The sequence below is a fragment of the Mustelus asterias genome, chromosome 21 (genome assembly GCF_964213995.1).
Source record: "Mustelus asterias chromosome 21, sMusAst1.hap1.1, whole genome shotgun sequence".
Classification (NCBI taxonomy): domain Eukaryota; kingdom Metazoa; phylum Chordata; class Chondrichthyes; order Carcharhiniformes; family Triakidae; genus Mustelus; species Mustelus asterias.
The window spans coordinates 40063942-40082035 of NC_135821.1; the positions used below are offsets into that span (position 1 = coordinate 40063942).

The following is an 18094-nucleotide window of genomic DNA, read 5'->3' on the forward strand; positions in this document are numbered from 1 at the left end:
ACTCCCACCACCTCACCTTCTTTGTTCCAAGGACTAGATTTTAGAAAGAGATCAACCCTTCATATTGTCTCACCAACCAAATTCCCATAATTAAGCCCTCGGCCTTATCGCACCCAGACAAAGCTACATCTTCATGTAGTTACCTAAATGAGGCATGACCGTGCAACAGGACAATGAGACAGAGGAGAAAGGCCCAAGAAGAGCAAGTTAAAATGAAGAGTCTGGGCTTGGAGCAGCAGACAAAATGCACTTTCAAAGTGACACAGGAAAATTCAAGTTATCAAAAGTGACACATTAGGAAAAGAGATAGTCCAAATCTAAAGCCAGATGTTCCATGTTAGAACATAAACATCCCCACAAGTAATTGACCTGCCTACTTATTCCTCATTTCTATTTTTCATTTAGACTTCCGTTCAATATGTATTACTTATCTTCGCACTGACTATTTTACTGTCCTATACTGCCACCTGCAAGTGAAACAATGCAACATTTTAGCTCTGGGCTCCATCAGCTCAATTCATTTCACCTGAGATTTATTAAGTCTAGGACCTCCGGCTACCTGTCCCAAAGTGATCAGTTTCATAACTCAGATGTGCACCAGAGAGATGATCATTTATGCAACATTCAGTGTGCAGCATTTTATGAATATCCAAGCTCTGAAAGAGCTAGGTTAAAAAAAAACTCTCCACCAATGCTATTCTACTCCAGTACTGGACTTAAGAGCATGTGCTGGGATACCACCGACTTAAAAATGTGTCACATTTCCAGTTTTTGCCCAGGACATTCAAAAACAAATCTGGTCAGGTTCCTGGCATATTTTAGGCAATTCCCACAAACAATTTCTTTTTTGTTAGGGAATGGTTACCTACAGCAGGGAAGGCTGTTCAGTCCATCCTGTCTGTGCAGGTTCCCAGAGCAACATCCTCTACGCTTTTCCCTGCAAATTGTTTACCTTCAGGCATTTATCCAATTCCCACTTGAAAGCCACAACTGAATCCATCTCCCCCAAACTCTCAGCTGTGCATTCCACGTCCCAATCACCCATAGCATAGGAAATTTTTCTCACCTCATCAATGCCTATTTAAGGTCAATTGCAACAGAACCAATCTCTGGTTTTCACCACGTACACCGATGGGAAGTTTCCATTTACTGTCTAGACTCCATCACGATTTTTATCAAGGCTCCTCCCAACTTCTCTTCCCTACAGAGAACTCCAGCTTCTCCAAATCAATCCACCTAGTCACTCATCTCTGGAACTATTCTCATAAATCTTTGCTTCACCCTCTCTAAAGCCTTCACGTCCTTCCTAAAGTGTGGTCAGAATTGTACACAATATTCTACCCTGTATTTTATATTGCCTTTCCTCGTTCTTCCGACCAAAATATATTACTTCTCAGCATTCAACTTCCTCTGCCACATTCCCATCCATTTTCTTTAATGCCCTCTTCCAAGTTTATCACCACCTTTAAAGTCCACTAAACTTCTGAGTCTACAGTCATCTGAAAATTTTGAAACTATGCCCAGCATGCTCGTTCTAGGTCATTATTATCCAAGGCCAGAATCGAACTCGGATCCCTGGCGCTGTGAGGCAGCAGTGCTAGCCCGGGTCCCTGGCGCTGTGAGGCAGCAGTGCTAACCCGGGTCCCTGGCGCTGTGAGGCAGCAGTGCTAGCCCGGGTCCCTGGCACTGTGAGGCAGCAGGGCTAGCCCGGGTCCCTGGCGCTGTGAGGCAGCAGTGCTAACCCGTGTCCCTGGTGCTGTGAGGCAGCAGGGCTAGCCCGGGTCCCTGGCGCTGTGAGGCAGCAGTGCTAACCCGTGTCCCTGGTGCTGTGAGGCAGCAGTGCTAACCTGGGTCCCTGGCGCTGTGAGGCAGCAGGGCTAGCCCGGGTCCCTGGCGCTGTGAGGCAGCAGTGCTAACCCGTGTCCCTGGTGCTGTGAGGCAGCAGGGCTAGCCCGGGTCCCTGGCGCTGTGAGGCAGCAGTGCTAACCCGTGTCCCTGGTGCTGTGAGGCAGCAGTGCTAGCCCGGGTCCCTGGCGCTGTGAGGCAGCAGTGCTAGCCCAGGTCCCTGGCGCTGAGGCAGCAGTGCTAGCCCGGGTCCCTGGCGCTGTGAGGCAGCAGGGCTGACCTGGGTCCCTGGCGCTGTGAGGCAGCAGTGCTAACCCGGGTCCCTGGTGCTGTGAGGCAGCAGTGCTGACCACTGTGCTGTCCAGGGAACAAAAATGTCACTGGACTAATAATTTAGAGCATGCGAGTTTAAAATCCCATCATGGTCATTTTAGAATGTGGACCGAGTTAAAAGTAAATCTGTAAATAAATAGAAGTGGATATCAGTAAGTGACCACGAAGCTGTCATCACTAAAATCCAATTGCCTCACTAGGGAAAGGAAACCTGCCACCGTTGCCTGGTCGGTTTAAATACGATCACTGTTCCACAAAGAAAAATAGTGTGCAAGATTCCAACTGCCCACAGATTTGGCCTAAAAAGCAAGTCAGTAATAATAAACTATTGAGCACCTTCACCACACAGACAGCAGCCATTCAGGAAAGTGAGTCTCAACCTCCTTTCTAAGTAAGGTATGGCAATAAATGCTGACCTGTAATTGTAGAAAATTAGTGTCGAAAATAGTTTATATCTTGTAAGAAATGTGGGTGCATGAGCCGGTTTGAATTTGATGCAGTATCTATATTCGGAAGCAAGAACAGCCTCTTGCTGCACAGGGGTCAACTTGAACCAGCAGTGGATTGTTTCCAATTGTTAAAAAAATTATTTTATTAACAAAACAGTTTTTAAACAAAAACAGTTTTAATCACGATCAAACCACATTATAATGGTGTCATACTTTAAACAAGCATTCACACATAGGATGCTGGAAACTCCGAGCTTTCATTTTCTTGTCTTCAACATTTTGTTGAGTTGACGCTACAAGGTAAAAGCAAATGCAAATTATAATGCTGCACTTCAGTGACATTTACTCCACATTTCTTCCCCAAACTCCCCTCGCCCAGTCAACAAAATTACAGTTAGAATTTATTTCAATTTCATCTTCTAATCAAGTTCTGCATTTTTTGACATTAATTATATAGCTCAGCACCCAAGGTTAGAAGGTCTACAGAGGATGGCTGGAAGGAAAATATTCATAGCTTCTGTTCTCAACCATCTAAAACTCTAATCCTTTAAGGGTGGTCCATTTTACACATGGATAAATTGTGTAATAAATTTATTACATTTATAAATGTAAAACAGGGCCCAATAATAGAAATAACCAAGTTCAGGGACAGGCCTTTCCAAGGAAGTAGAAATGGCAATCTATTGGAGCGGCAGCACAGTGATTAGCACCGCTGCCTCAGTGCCAGGCACTTGGGTTTATTTTGGGCTTTGGGTGACTGTCTGAGTGGAGTTTGCACGTTCTCCCAGTGTCTGCGTGGGTTTCCATCACAGTCCAAGATTTGTGGGTTAGTTGGATTGGCCATGCTAAATTTCCCCGAGTGTCCAAAGATGTGCAGGCAGTGGGTAGGAAAAGGACCCAGAGGCAGTCAGCAGCATCTAGAAGAGCAGGGGAAAAGTGAGAGACAGTGGGGACAGGAGTAGACCAACGCCGGAGAGCTGGGAGATAAGCTGCAGCATTCCTACATCAAGTGAACATGCCTGTGTGATATCACAGCTAAGTAATTCTCTCTACCTTTTCTGACTTGTTTTAGGATCGAAGGTCACGTAGGAAAAATTGCAGAGTAAAAAATTCAAGATCAGTAGTAAAATTAAAATCAAATTGAAAATCTAATGAAGGCAGATTTGGCCCTCGTTGACTGGGCAGGAAGACTAAAAGGCAGGACAGTTCATGAATCGTGACAGACATTTAAGGAGATATTCAATTCCTCCCAACTAAAATATATTTCAGAGAGAGAGATTGTAAGAGGTGGAAAATACATCCATGGCTAAGTAAGGAGGTTAAAAGGAAACAAAGGCATAAACTAAAGTGTACTATATTGCAAAGGTAGGTGGCAGACTGGAGGATTCGGAAAATTTTAAAACCAATACAGGGTTACTAAAAATGTAATAAAAACAATGGTAAATTTTGAAAGAAATCTAGCATTAAGTATATAAAAAGAGAGAGAAGCTAAAGTCAGTGTTGGTCCCTAAGATGACGAGACTGAGGAACACAAATGGCAGAACGCATTTGATAAGGTGCCACACAGAAGGTTAATACAGAAGGTAAGATCCCACAGAGTTGGGGGCAATATATTAGCTTAGACAGAGTATTGGCTAACTAACAGAAAGCAGAGAGTGGAGGTAAATAAGTCATTTTCTGGTTGACAAGCTGTAACTAGTGGGGTGCCACAGGGTTCAGTCCTCAGCCCCAACTATTTACAATCTATATTAATGACTTGGATGGAGGGATAGAATATACAATCGCCAAATTTATAGAAAACACTAAAATAGGTGGGAATTTAACGTGCCCTCAGGGGGCACCACCCTGCCACCCGACCCTCTGGGAGGCCCCCGATTGCCTGCTTTCCACCACCACCCCCCCCCATTTACAAAGGCTGGAGATATTATGAGGGAAACCAGCCTCCCATCCTCTGAGCTTCTCAGAGCAGCATCATAATGAGTTGTATCGTCACTATTGCCCATTTGGATATGCTAACAGCAATTGTTCAGCGTAATAAAATACTTACAGATAGTTCCTCAAAACTCTTAAATGTCTTGTCATCCAATTGAGTTAAATCTGTATTGTTTATTTTGCTGGCCAGAAGTTGGATACTCTACAACACAGGAAAATCCAATTTAGTCTTCACAGCAGCTTCATTTAAAATGAACTTGTTGTCAGGTTGTGGAAAAAACAGAACCTACAAACTCTCATTTACAACGAGATCCTTAATCAATGGATGTTTGCTGCAGCAATAAGGCCGAGTTCTCAGCCAGCTCACCTGTCCACTCTCAGTTGGGATACTGATGGTTACTTCTCTGGGTTCAGCAAGTGGGCTTCCTGATAAGCTATATACACTCTCCCCCGCTTTCCGTATGCGAGTTGTCGTTTTCAGCAACCTGCAAACCATTTTATAAAACAGGGGTTCACAGCCACATCATACCAAAACTATTCAAAAACATAACTAAAACAAAGTCGTGCAGCTACTCAAGCCAAGTTTCCAAGCTTTGGTTATTGGAAGACTGAAAGTTCAAGGTATATTTTAGTGGGGGTGGGGAGCAGGAGGGTGGAGGGAAATTGCAGTGTGCATTTAAAGCAATTTATCAAAAGGTATTTTTAAAAACAGTTGGTTTAGCTTGGATACCAGAGGGAAATAAATACACAGGAAATATGTCAACTTGCAGAAAGGTAGAAACTTCAATTTGATGGCTAGATACAAAGAACTCTTAATAAACTGACCGTGAATCAAATTTAGGCGTCATCAATGGTGTGGGACCCCATATATCACTGGTATTTGAAGGACGGAGACCCTTTGTTCGGCTGGTCCTGTATAATTGAAAAGACACAATGTCAAAAGTTACAATAAAGGGAGAAAAACATTCTAGAGAGTCACACCCTTAAACAGAAGGCATTTTTTCATCTTGTTTCTAAATAGCTGATCCCTTATGACTCCTTGTTCTAAACTCTCCAGTCAGGGGAATTTCACAGTAACTTCATTGCAGTGTTAATGCAAGCCTTACTTGTGACTAATAAATAAACTTTAACTTTAGGGGAAACAGCCACTCAACATCCACTGTGTCAAGCTCTCCCAGAATACTTTGATTCAATGTAATCACATCTCATTCTTCCAGAGAACATAAACCAACTCCATTCAATCTCTCCTCATAGGCCAACCCTCTAGCGAAAGACAACTAGGATTTATTCCTGGGTTAAAACAATTGCAGAAAGGCATGTGAACAAAACACTTGCCATCCATACAATTAATGTGAATGGATAAACTGACATCATAGCCTTGACAAAAACCTGGTGAGGTCTAGTAACACCTTCCGTTAAAACTAACACACCCAGCTATGCAGTTCCATTAATTTATTCTTCCCAGGCCATCATGATAGTGGTGTGACTGTCACCATCAAGTCAGACCTTGGTCTGTGTTCTTAGTCCTCTGGCACACTCCCCTTCGAGCATCCCACCTTATTCCAGTTCTCCACCATCCACTCAAATACCATTTTTAAAAAAACTCTCCAAGAGAATTTTGCTGCTTCCCTCAATCAGCCTTGACAGTGAGTGACTTCTCATCCTCAAAGATTTTAACCTTCCTCTCAATTCACCTTGTACTCCCTCTTCTATATTCACGGTCCTCTCCTTCCTCAATTTCCTCTGCCACACAAGCCACCTACATTCAGGGCCACCTCCTTAAACTTGTCATCACATGTTGCCTCAGAAGGCCTATTGTATCAATCACAGATAAGACCATAACTGATGGTCCAAACGTTTGCCTTTCATTCACAAAATCTCCGCAGCTACTGATTTAGTCTACCACATCTGCATCACTGCCTTTGCCACTAAAACTACTACTCTCTGGCCATCCCATCTGGTACAGCCTTCATCTTCACCCACAAGGGATACAAACTTGAATGGATATGGAGGGCAATTCGTTTAGCCATCTAGATCTGGCTCAACCATATAAAGTACCATTGGGTCTTGCTCACATCTGCCAAAACTGCTCACTATTCCAGGATCACCGCCTGGAATGCAAAGATAACCCCTGAAGTGCTGACCAAACTTCCCTCTCTTGTTCCAATAATAGCTGATATTGTGAATAGTTCCCTCCCTTCAGATACTGTCCATATATGGCTCCTGCTCTGCCGAACACTGCAAGAAACTACAAAAGGTCGTGAAGATGCATAAAGACATGCATTTGTATTGTGCTTTTCACCACTACTGGACATAAAGATTGTAGCCCAATCCATCACGCAAACCAGCCTCCCATCCATTGACTCTGTCTACACTTCCCGCTGCTTCGGCAAAGCAGCCAGCATAATTAAGGACCCCACGCCACCCCCCCCAGACATTCTCTCTTCCACCTTCTTCTGTCAGGAAAAAGATACAAAAGTCTGAGGTCACATACCAACCGTCTCAAGAACAGCTTCTTCCCTGCTGCTGTCAGACTTTTGAATGGACTCACCTCGCATTAAGTTGATCTTTCTCTACACCCTAGCTATGACTGTAACACTACATTCTGCACACTCTCGTTTCCTTCTCTATGAACGGTATGCTGTTTGTATAGCGCGCAAGAAACAATACTTTTCACTATGTTAATACATGTGACAATAATAAATCAAATCATCTCTCTTTCAACCATCTTCTTAAAAACAAATCTCTTTACCTTCCATCCTTGAAACCTAATTGCTCCATAACCAATCTCCCTTTCCTCTTCACAATGTGCTGTTACCTCCAAATTTGTCCCATCCTTCCTGAAGTCCATGTTTCAATCCCTCAAATCAGACTTTCATCCACTGCAATAGCATTAAAATGGCTCTTTTCACAATTGACAACCTATGTGACTGTGGCAAAGGTAAACTACCACGCTGCAGCCTTCACAGCCTTTCTGCAGCCCGACATAGCTGATCACAGCTTCTTTCTTCAGCTTATCTGTACTGTCCACCTGGGCAAGGGCTGCACGCGCTTGATTTTATTCTTATCTAACTAATCATATTCAAAGCATTCCTTCTTGCTTCTGCATTGTCATCTCCAGTATTGGGTAAGAAACTGTCCTTGCCTCTGCCATATTGCTCACTTACATTCTACAGCATCACCCAAAAATAGAGTTCCACATGTCTGCTGCGACACCCAGCTCCACATCTCAAACCGTCCAATAGGGGATGAGCATGAATGTTCTCTAAATAAATATTGGGAAAGCTGAAGCCATTACCTTCAGCACCAACTGCAATCTCCGTTCCGTGGAGACTGACTTCATTCTTCTCCCTGACACTGTTCGAGTCTGAAACAGACTGTTGGCAAATTGTGGGTATTTCCATCTTCATAACATTGTCTGTCTCCATCCTGTCTCAGCTCACCCACAACTGAATCCCTCATCTATGCCTTTATTACCTCTAGTATCGAACAGTCTAATGCACTTCTGACTGGCCTCCCATATTCTACCTTCTGTACACTCATCCAAAACTCTGCTGTCCCCCCCATGTCATGTCCCTGCATTATCCTCTGCTGACTGACCTACACTGATTCCCAGTTAAACAATGCCTCCGGTTTAAAAATTTTTATCCTCTGTTTCAAATTTCCTCTGGGCCTACAACCCTCAGATACCCGCACTCCTCCGATACTGGTCTCAAGCACCCTGATTTCGACTGTTCCACCATTGTTTGCTGTGCCTTCTATTGTTACAGTCCCATGATCGGGAATTCCTTCCTTACACCTCTCTCCTTCATTAATGTTTCCCACATCACAACAGTAACCATACTTCCAAAAGTGATTCATTGTCTGTAAGGCATTTCAAGGATGTCCAGTAGTGGTGAAAAGCACAATACAAATGCATGTCTTTCCTTCTTTGAGACGACCCTTAAAAACATACCTCTTTGACCAAGCTTCCGTCTCATCTGCCCTAATATCTCCTTATGCAGCTCCATATCAAATTTTGCTTTATAATGTCCCCACTTTATTAGGTTAAAAGCATTACATAAATGCAAGTTATAAATGTAACCTGATTTTCTCATCAAGTGGCACGTCATGACAAGACATCGGATTTGCGAGGAAATACTAAGCAGCTAATCACATCATGCAAAGTTGAAATCTGTTGGATACTGGCTGCTGAAATTTATTAACCTGATGAATTTATCATCCTGTGGAGATGCCGGCGTTGGACTGGGGTAAACACAGTAAGAAGTTTAACAACACCAGGTTAAAGTCCAACAGGTTTATTTGGTAGCAAAAGCCACACAAGCTTTCGAGGCTCTGAGCCCCTTCTTCAGGTGAGTGGGAATTCTGTTCACAAACAGAACTTATAAGACACAGACTCAATTTACATGAATAATGGTTGGAATGCGAATACTTACAACTAATCCAGTCTTTAAGAAACAAAACAATGGGAGTGGAGAGAGCATCAAGACAGGCTAAAAAGATGTGTATTGTCTCCAGACAAGACAGCCAGTGAAACTCTGCAGGTCCACGCAACTGTGGGAGTTACAAATAGTGTGACATAAATTCTGATTCTAGGATCGCATGATAAAGACTCAGGAGGAAAAAAGCAGAAATATTTATGTGAAATAGTGTGACATAAACCCAATATCCCGGTTGAGGCCGTCCTTGTGTGTGCGGAACTTGGCTATCAGTTTCTGCTCCGCGACTCTGCGCTGTCGTGTGTCGCGAAGGCTGTCTTGTCTGGAGACAATACACATCTTTTTAGCCTGTCTTGATGCTCTCTCCACTCCCATTGTTTTGTTTCTTAAAGACTGGATTAGTTGTAAGTATTCGCATTCCAACCATTATTCATGTAAATTGAGTCTGTGTCTTATAAGTTCTGTTTGTGAACAGAATTCCCACTCACCTGAAGAAGGGGCTCAGAGCCTCGAAAGCTTGTGTGGCTTTTGCTACCAAATAAACCTGTTGGACTTTAACCTGGTGTTGTTAAACTTCTTACTGAATTTATCATCCCACAGGGGAATTTTGTTAAGAGATGTCGACATGTCTTTGGGAGACTTTCACCGCTACGTTGTTATTGAAGAGGTTCCTGAAGAAGTGAAATATCTGAAAGCCAGATTTGCAAACCCCAGCAAATCAAATAGATAGCTTATAGAGTATTCAAATTGCCTGGTGGAAGTCACATACTTAGCAGGAAGCCAGTGATAGAGTATGAAATAATCTGCAGCCAGTGATTGAATTTTAAATAATCTGCAGGACAAGATAATATCTATAAAAGTGCTTCACGTCAGCTTCATAATTATGCCTTTCCGGAAGGCCCAAGAAGCTTCAAAGATGACAATTTGGGTTTAAGAGAAGAGGATATTTTGTCTGTGTGGTGAACCATCGTTGGTTACCACTGGGGGTTGTTCTTATGTTACTGTTGGGTTAGGGTGTTGTCACTGTGGGGTTGTATAATGTTGTTGGGTTAGGGTGTTTACCTGTGGTAAATGTTATTATGGCACATCCCGGTGGGGCCCCGCCTCCGGGGGAGAGGTATAAGACCCTCTGCTCCGGCAGGACCCCTCCAGTCTGAACTGGTGTACTCGTGTTAGTTAGTTCCATTGTTTGCTAATAAAAGCCTTCAATAACTGAAGCCTTGTTCCACGTGCTTGATTGTCGCACATCAATTTTATTAGCAAACATAAAACTCTCAACAGTAAAAAGGGAGTATGGAACAAATATTAAAACCAGAACGTCTGGCGTTGGACCCACGTGCGGTCGGTGCCGCTAACACCTTCGACCACTGGTGGAAGTGTTTCGAAGACTACCTGGCAGCCTCTGTAGCTGTTACTACAGACAACGACAAATTCCAGGTCCTCCACGCAAGGGTAAGCGACACGATTTATCTTGCGATTCGTGCGGCCACCACTTACCCGAGGGCCATCGAGCTCTTGAAGAAACGATACACGAGACCACCCAACGAGATACACGCTCGTTACCTCCTCGCTACACGACGTCGGCAGTCGGGCGAAACCATGGAGGACTACGCCAATGAGCTCCTGCAGCTTGCCAGGGGTTGCGATTGTAAAGACGTATCAGCCGAACAATATATGTACGACCTCGCCCGAGACGCGTTCGTAGCAGGGGTAGGGTCCTCGTACATCCGGCTTAAGTTACTGGAGAAAGGGAACCTCAACTTGACCCAAGCGATGGAAATGGCTGAGATGCTGGAAGCAGCGTCGAAAAGCTTGGCTCTGTACCCCGAGGACCACGTGGAGACAACGTGGCAAGAGCAAGCTCAAATCCCTCCTCGCCCCGCGGGCTCGCGCTCCCATATCGATCCGACGACGGCGGCAGCTCCAGGCGGCCAGCGATGCTATTTTTGCGGTGGGGCCAAGCATCCACGGCAACAGTGTCCTGCAAAAACGGCAATCTGCAGCCAGTGTGGTAAAAAGGGCCACTATGCTAAAGTTTGCAGGTCGAAGTCCAAAAACGGCAGTGCAGCTTGTAACCCTCCAGAGCGGAGACAATCTCCTTCGGCGTCGCAGTACCCACGAGGTCCGACCACGTGCGAATCCAAGACGGCGCCATCGTGGCTGACGGAGGAGGAGGAAGACCACCAGGAGTCGCTACGTTTGGCGCCCTCACCCACGTGCGATTCATGGGGTCGGCCATCATGGTCCACGACGACTAGGAGCGACCAGCAGGGGTCCTCAGCATCAACATCGGCTGCATGCAGTGACGCCCAGGGGCCAACGGTGGCGTCGATCTCCCTGGACCAGACAAAGCACCACAGGCTTGATAATTCCATGATGAACATCAAGGTAAATGGTCGTACTGTGTATTGTCTGTTTGACAGTGGGAGCACCGAGAGTTTCATACACCCTGACACTGCAAAAAGGTGTGGACTCCGGGTTCTACCTGCCAAGCAGACAATTTCCATGGCATCACGGTCCCGGTCTGTACCGATCCAAGGACGGTGTATGGTAACCCTAGAGGTACAGGGCACAATTTACGAGCAATACAGGCTCCTTGTGTTACCTCACCTTTGTGCGCCAATTCTCCTCGGACTAAATTTTATGGTCCACATGAAGAGTGTGATCCTACAGTACGGTGGGCCACTCCCTTCACTGGCAGTAGGGAATCAGCCGCAGCCTCCAAATTGCCCAAAGCGCCCCGCATGCAATCTTTCCACTCTAAAAATCACCACACCTTCTTTATTTAAGAATCTGGTACCAGGCTGCAAGCCCATCGCTACTAAGAGTAGGCGTTACAGCGCTGAAGACCGGATCTTTATTAGATCTGAGGTTCAGCGGCTCCTCAAGGAAGGGATCATACAGGCCAGTGCTAGTCCGTGGAGAGCGCAGGTCGTGGTAGTTAAAAGCGGGAACAAACCTCGGATGGTCATCGACTACGGTCAGACCATTAACCGTTATACGCAGCTGGATGCGTATCCTCTCCCGCGCATTTCTGATATGGTCAATCAGATTGCGCAGTACCGAGTGTTCTCTACCATAGACCTTAAGTCCGCCTACCATCAACTCCCCATCCGCCCAGAGGACCGACAATACACGGCTTTTGAGGCGGATGGTCGTCTATACCAATTCCTCAGGGTTCCATTTGGTGTCACCAATGGGGTCTCGGTCTTCCAGCGTGCTATGGACCGAATGGTGGACCAGAACGGGTTGCGGGCTACCTTCCCGTACCTGGATAACGTCACCATCTGCGGCCATGACCAGCAGGACCATGACACGAATCTCCAACACTTTCTGCGCACTGCATCTCGCCTGAATCTGACCTATAACAGGGAGAAGTGCGTATTCCGTACGCGCAGGTTAGCTATCCTTGGATACGTGGTGGAAAACGGGGTCATTGGCCCTGATCCAGACCGTATGCGCCCCCTTACTGAACTTCCCTTGCCCGCTAGCACGAAAGCACTGAGGAGATGCCTCGGGTTCTTTTAGTATTATGCGCAGTGGGTCCCCAACTACGCGGACAAAGCCCGTCCGCTCATCAAGTCCACGACCTTCCCACTCACGCCGGAGGCCCAATTGGCCTTCAAGGCTTTGAAAAGCGACATTGCGAAAGCCACGATGCACGCGGTGGATGAATCCATCCCTTTCCAGGTGGAGAGTGATGCATCTGATTTCGCCCTAGCCGCCACACTAAACCAGGCAGGCAGGCCCGTCGCGTTCTTTTCCCGCACCCTTCAAGGCCCTGAAATTCGGCACTCAGCGGTGGAGAAGGAGGCTCAGGCCATTGTGGAGGCAGTCAGACACTGGCGCCATTACCTGGCGGGGAAGCGGTTCACTCTGATCACGGATCAACGATCCGTGGTGTTTATGTTCAGTAACACGCAGAGGGGCAAGATCAAGAACGATAAGATCTTGCGGTGGAGAATTGAGCTCTCCACCTATAATTACGATATTATGTATCGTCCAGGGAAGCTCAATGAGCCCTCGGATGCCCTCTCGCGCGGAACATGCGCCATCATGCAGGAGGACCGCTTGAAGGCCCTCCACAATGACCTGTGTCATCCTGGAGTCACCCGACTCTACCACTTCGTAAAAGCCCGCAACCTGCCCTACTCGGTGGAGGATGTCAGGTCAGTGACGAGAAGCTGTCGGATTTGCGCGGAATGCAAACCGCACTTTTATCGACCGGACCGGGCACAATTGGTCAAGGCCACTCGCCCTTTCGAGAGGCTGAGTGTGGATTTTAAGGGCCCCCTTCCCTCAACGGACCGGAACGTCTATTTCCTCAATATAATAGACGAGTACTCCCGGTTCCCGTTTGTTGTCCCCTGTGCGGACACGTCGACTGCCACCGTGATTAAGGCATTCAGTGAGCTTTTTACCCTGTTCGGGTACCCCTGCTACATACATAGCGACAGGGGCTCGTCGTTCATGAGCAACGACTTGAGGCAATTCCTACTCTCATACGGGATTGCCTCTAGTAGAACCACGAGCTACAACCCTAGGGGTAACGGACAGGTGGAAAGGGAGAATGCTACAGTCTGGAAGGCTGTCCTACTGGCGCTGAAATCCAGGGGCCTTCCAGTCTCCCATTGGCAGGAGGTCCTTCCAAATGCGCTCCATTCTATCCGCTCCCTCCTGTGTACGGCAACCAATGCTACTCCCCACGAGAGGATGTTCTCATTCCCTCGGAAGTCGTCCTCGGGGATCTCATTACCAGCCTGGTTGACGTACCCAGGACCCGTCCTTCTGCGGCGACCCCTTGGTCGAACCGGTCCAACTCCTCCACGCCAACCCTCAGTATGCCTATGTGGCATATCCTGACGGGCGAGAGGACAGTCTCCATTCGAGACCTGGCGCCCGCAGGGGACGTAGCAACTCCTGTCGCTCCCATACCCCCTGTCACGAATCCCCTATTACTTATTTCTTCCCCAGACGTGGCGCGGTCAGCACCGGGACCAGTGCATAACAGTTATACTCCCATGTACAGCTTGCCTGAGACTCGGAGATCGGCGCCACCACAGAAGGTTCCAGGATCCCCTGCACCATCGCCTCACCAGGGTCAACCGGCCCGGGAGTCCATGAGGGGACAGCCGGACGCTGTTTTGGAGAGAACGCCACCGCAAGCACCTGCTCCGGTGTCGCAACCGGTGTTGAGGAGATCACAGCGACGGTGCGGTCCTCCAGACCGTCTGGACATGTGAATTTTGTACATATATGACCTGTTTTTTTGCACCCCGCCGGTCTTTGTTTTAAAGGAGGGGTGAATGTGGTGAACCATCGTTGGTTACCACTGGGGGTTGTTCTTATGTTACTGTTGGGTTAGGGTGTTGTCACTGTGGGGGTTGTATAATGTTGTTGGGTTAGGGTGTTTACCTGTGGTAAATGTTATTATGGCACATCTTTCACTCTGGCGGGGGTTAGAGTACCTCCCCACTTGCGGGGAACTAGCGGAGACCCCGCCGGAGTGAAGGGGGGGGGCAATCAGGGCCACCCAGGGGGTCGGGTGGCGGTGCCCCCGGGCATGGGCACGGCCCACATGGCACTGCCCAAGTGGCAAAGTGCCTATGCTGAGAGGGCACCCATGCCCACCGGGCATGGGGCAGGGCAAATTGTGCACAAGGCCTAGGGGGCGATTTGTGAGGGTGGAGGGTCCTGTTTCCACTCTGCATGGGGATCGGTCTGGGCTGGAGGGAGGTCAGCGATTGGGGTGAGCATTGGGAGAGTCGCCACTGCGGGGCGGGGGGACTGAGTGGGCTGGACATCGGTGCATTTCGGGACGAGTGTCGGGGCTGGCCTGGGAATTGTCTTGCGAGCCACGATCGGGCCATGGCGGGGAGAGGGGTTGCTGGAGGGGCAGCACTGCCGTGGTCCCGGTCTGGCCAGGAAATGGGGAAACTGACAGATCGGGGCCACTGCGCATGAGCAGAGCCATCAACCTCCGGCACGAATAGGCCACCCCCGCCCCACCCAAGTTTTTAATGATATTCACGATTGTGACCTCTGCATTGCACAGAGTGTGGGTAATTTGGGTCTGAAGTTCCCTGAAAAAACTGGCGTGATCTAGACCAGTTTTCTCACAATTCAGCACTTTTGGGAGAATCATCCCCTAAATTTCCATTATTACTATTTTGGTAATGAATGTTCTTTGTATTATTCAATCAGCATTTCAGTCAAAACGTACCTGAGTTTATGTTACTTGTTTAGTTAAAGTTCCTGGTTATTTAAATAAAATACCTGGTTAATTATTCACTTAAAGCGAGTGTCAGGCCTTTATATTAATGAACCTCTAAACGTTAATTAAGAACAGATAACACCTTCCCAAATATTTGTAGCAGATTATGACACGAGGTAAAGGGGAGTAACCTCTTTCGTAACACAGGGATGAGGAACTTCAATTGCATAGATAGATTGGGGAAGTTGAGGCTGTTCTCTTTGGAGAAGGGAAGATTGGGAGATTTGATCAGGGTATTCAAAATCAGAATAGGTAGGAAGAAATCAGTCCTATTTGTGGACGCGATCAAGAACCAGTGGGCACTGATTTAATGTGATAGGTAAAATGTTTATTTAATGCCGCAAGCGGTTAGGATCTGGGATGCAATTCCTGAGTGTGTGCTGCAAGCAGATTCAATTGTGGCTTTCAGAAGAGAATTGGATCATTATCTGAAGACAAAACATTTTCCAGGATATGGGAAAAAGACGGGACTGTGGCATCTGGTGAACTGCTCTTGTAGAGAGCTGACAGACTCAAAGGGACATTGTTCTGTAACCATTCTGTGGTCAGCATTGTCATTGCAAAGCCACAACCAGGACACAAATGTGAAAAATTATCAAAAAATTACTTGTGAACGGATGAACTTGTTAACTGTAGTGATCAGGGCATTTTAAGTTTCAGATTTATCTTCTGTAATAGGAATAAACATTGAGGTGGTACTTGCCTTCTAGTCCGAGTACTTGTGGTACATGCTGATGGAGGTCTACTTTTAACAGAGAAGGTTCCACCATTTTTAGCCTATTAGGAGAATAATTTAAGAGAAAATGTTATTGCTGACCATACAGTAGGACATGAGGCAACAGAGCACATCTTTACTACACATGCCATTGGCAATGGTCATCTTCACTACAACCCAACTCCCTCTCTAACCTTCAACCCCCACTATGTAAAGGTTTAACTACAACTGGATCAATGCCATTGGCTATAACAACAAAACAGAAGCAGGGTACTGAGGCTCGTAGCCCAGCTCTTGCTCTTTCAGAGAAACACTCAACCATTGACAAGATTCAAATCAGGAGTCTGATTGTATACTCACTAGGATAGCTACAGTCTCTAAATGCTCAAGAAACAATCACTATTTTCAATAAATGAGCCAGCTTGACTGGATACCCCACCACTGAATGCAATACCCTTAGTACCACAATTGCAGCATTATTTACAAGATGCATGCAGCAACTCCCACCCCATGCTCTCTGTCGCCATGAGTAAGACCAGCAATGACAAGGAAATGCCACCACATGCAAGTCACAAAGCAACTCTATTTGTACATAATCCACCGCTTCTGGGTCAACACCCTGGAATTCCACATTAAAAGTTATGCTGGGAGCACCTATAGTATGAGGATTGCAGAGATTCAAGTGCAGCTTCCGAGGACAGCTATGGCTCGACAATGAATGAATGCATCTTTCCTTGGACCGACAAATTTTAAAAGTTTACTATTATAGATCCTACTTACTTTAGAATTATACCGGCAGGTTATTTTAAATTGTAAGCAGAATTTTAGGAAGCCTTTGAGAGGAATTAGTTAAGCATTGAATTGGTTGCTCTCAAATAAATGCAGGAACATCCTTCTTGAAATTATTTCTTCTCAGTATTGGATCAAACAGCTCCATGCATGCAAATACAAGTACACATTAGAAAAGATCTCAAGTATGCCTATACAATGGAAAGCTGCAAGCCAGTCCCTGATATATAACAGAGAAAAAACAAAAACTTAAAAACAGATCAAATCCAGAATCAGATTGAAGGTGGCTATTGCCTGAAGCTAGCTTGCAATTTGTTTGACTTTAGGTTTCAGTCTAAGCGAACACTTACACAGCTCTAGTATTGCAAACCCAATCTCCTTCCCCACCCTACACTTCAGTTTGGTGTTAAATAACCAACAATATTTAACAAGAATGAGATTTGCAACTGTCGTTCTGCTTGTCAATACAGTTGCATTGTGCAGATTTTCAATCGCTTACTGGCTACAATTCATCCGTCAAACAGTGACTAGAAACAAAGGGTGGATTCTCCGGCGGCTCATAGCAGTGGGATCTTCTGGTTCGGGCAGCGGCACTCTCCCAACATGGGTTTTTTAGCATAGTGGAGCTTACCCAATGGGAAATCCCATTGACGGTGCCAGGAACAAAAGATCCCACCGCTGACGAACAGCCTTCTGCCGCAAGAAGGCCGGAGAATCATAGAATCTCTACAATGCAGAAGGCGGCCATTTGGCCCATCGAGCCTGCACCAACAACAATCCCACCCAGGCCCTATCCCCGTAACCCCACGTATTTACCCTACCAATCCCCCCGAAACTAAGGGGGAATTTATTACAGCCAATCAACCTAACCCGCCCAAGATTTTTATAAGCACACTAACCTTTCGTAACATTTTGGTTGAAGGAGGAAGATTTTCATCGTCACTTACAATTCCATCATAGTCATTCTTTGCTTTGTTTTTACCTGCAGAGAATACATTGAAAATTAATTAAAATATTTACAAGTACTTACTCATTCATCTATAGAGAAAAGACAGCTAATCATTGCTCGCTCTATCCATTAGGAATTGCACTGTTGGGCAACACTTTTCCTTGCTCTAATATTGCCAAATCTTGGCAAAAACAGAAAAAACCTCTAAGCCAGTCTGCAAAGCACAGGCAAATTGATCCAATTTGTATTTCTGCTGTTTAGTCCTGTAAAGGATATTGTGGATCTGGAGGTGTGGGAAGGGCAGTTTGTATCAACAACTTGATGCTGTACATGAGAGTCAGTAGCAACAGGTGTGTGTGTCAAGATTCA

At 46.2% G+C, this 18094-nt stretch overlaps 1 protein-coding gene across 2 annotated transcripts in view; it reads right to left on the reverse strand.

The window, feature by feature from the left end:
* Window positions 1-2739: 2739 nt before the first annotated feature.
* The window catches only part of LOC144508949 (borealin-like), a 32631-nt gene continuing 17276 nt past the window's right edge, over window positions 2740-18094 (reverse strand). For both annotated transcript variants that reach the window (XM_078237164.1, XM_078237165.1), the window contains 6 exons: window positions 17676-17758; window positions 15976-16049; window positions 5385-5471; window positions 4927-5044; window positions 4675-4761; window positions 2740-2920 (listed from right to left, as the gene is read on the reverse strand). In XM_078237164.1, the coding sequence (XP_078093290.1) occupies window positions 2885-2920; window positions 4675-4761; window positions 4927-5044; window positions 5385-5471; window positions 15976-16049; window positions 17676-17758 (485 nt within the window). In that variant the 3' untranslated portion in view covers window positions 2740-2884. The remainder of the gene's footprint in view (window positions 2921-4674; window positions 4762-4926; window positions 5045-5384; window positions 5472-15975; window positions 16050-17675; window positions 17759-18094) is intronic.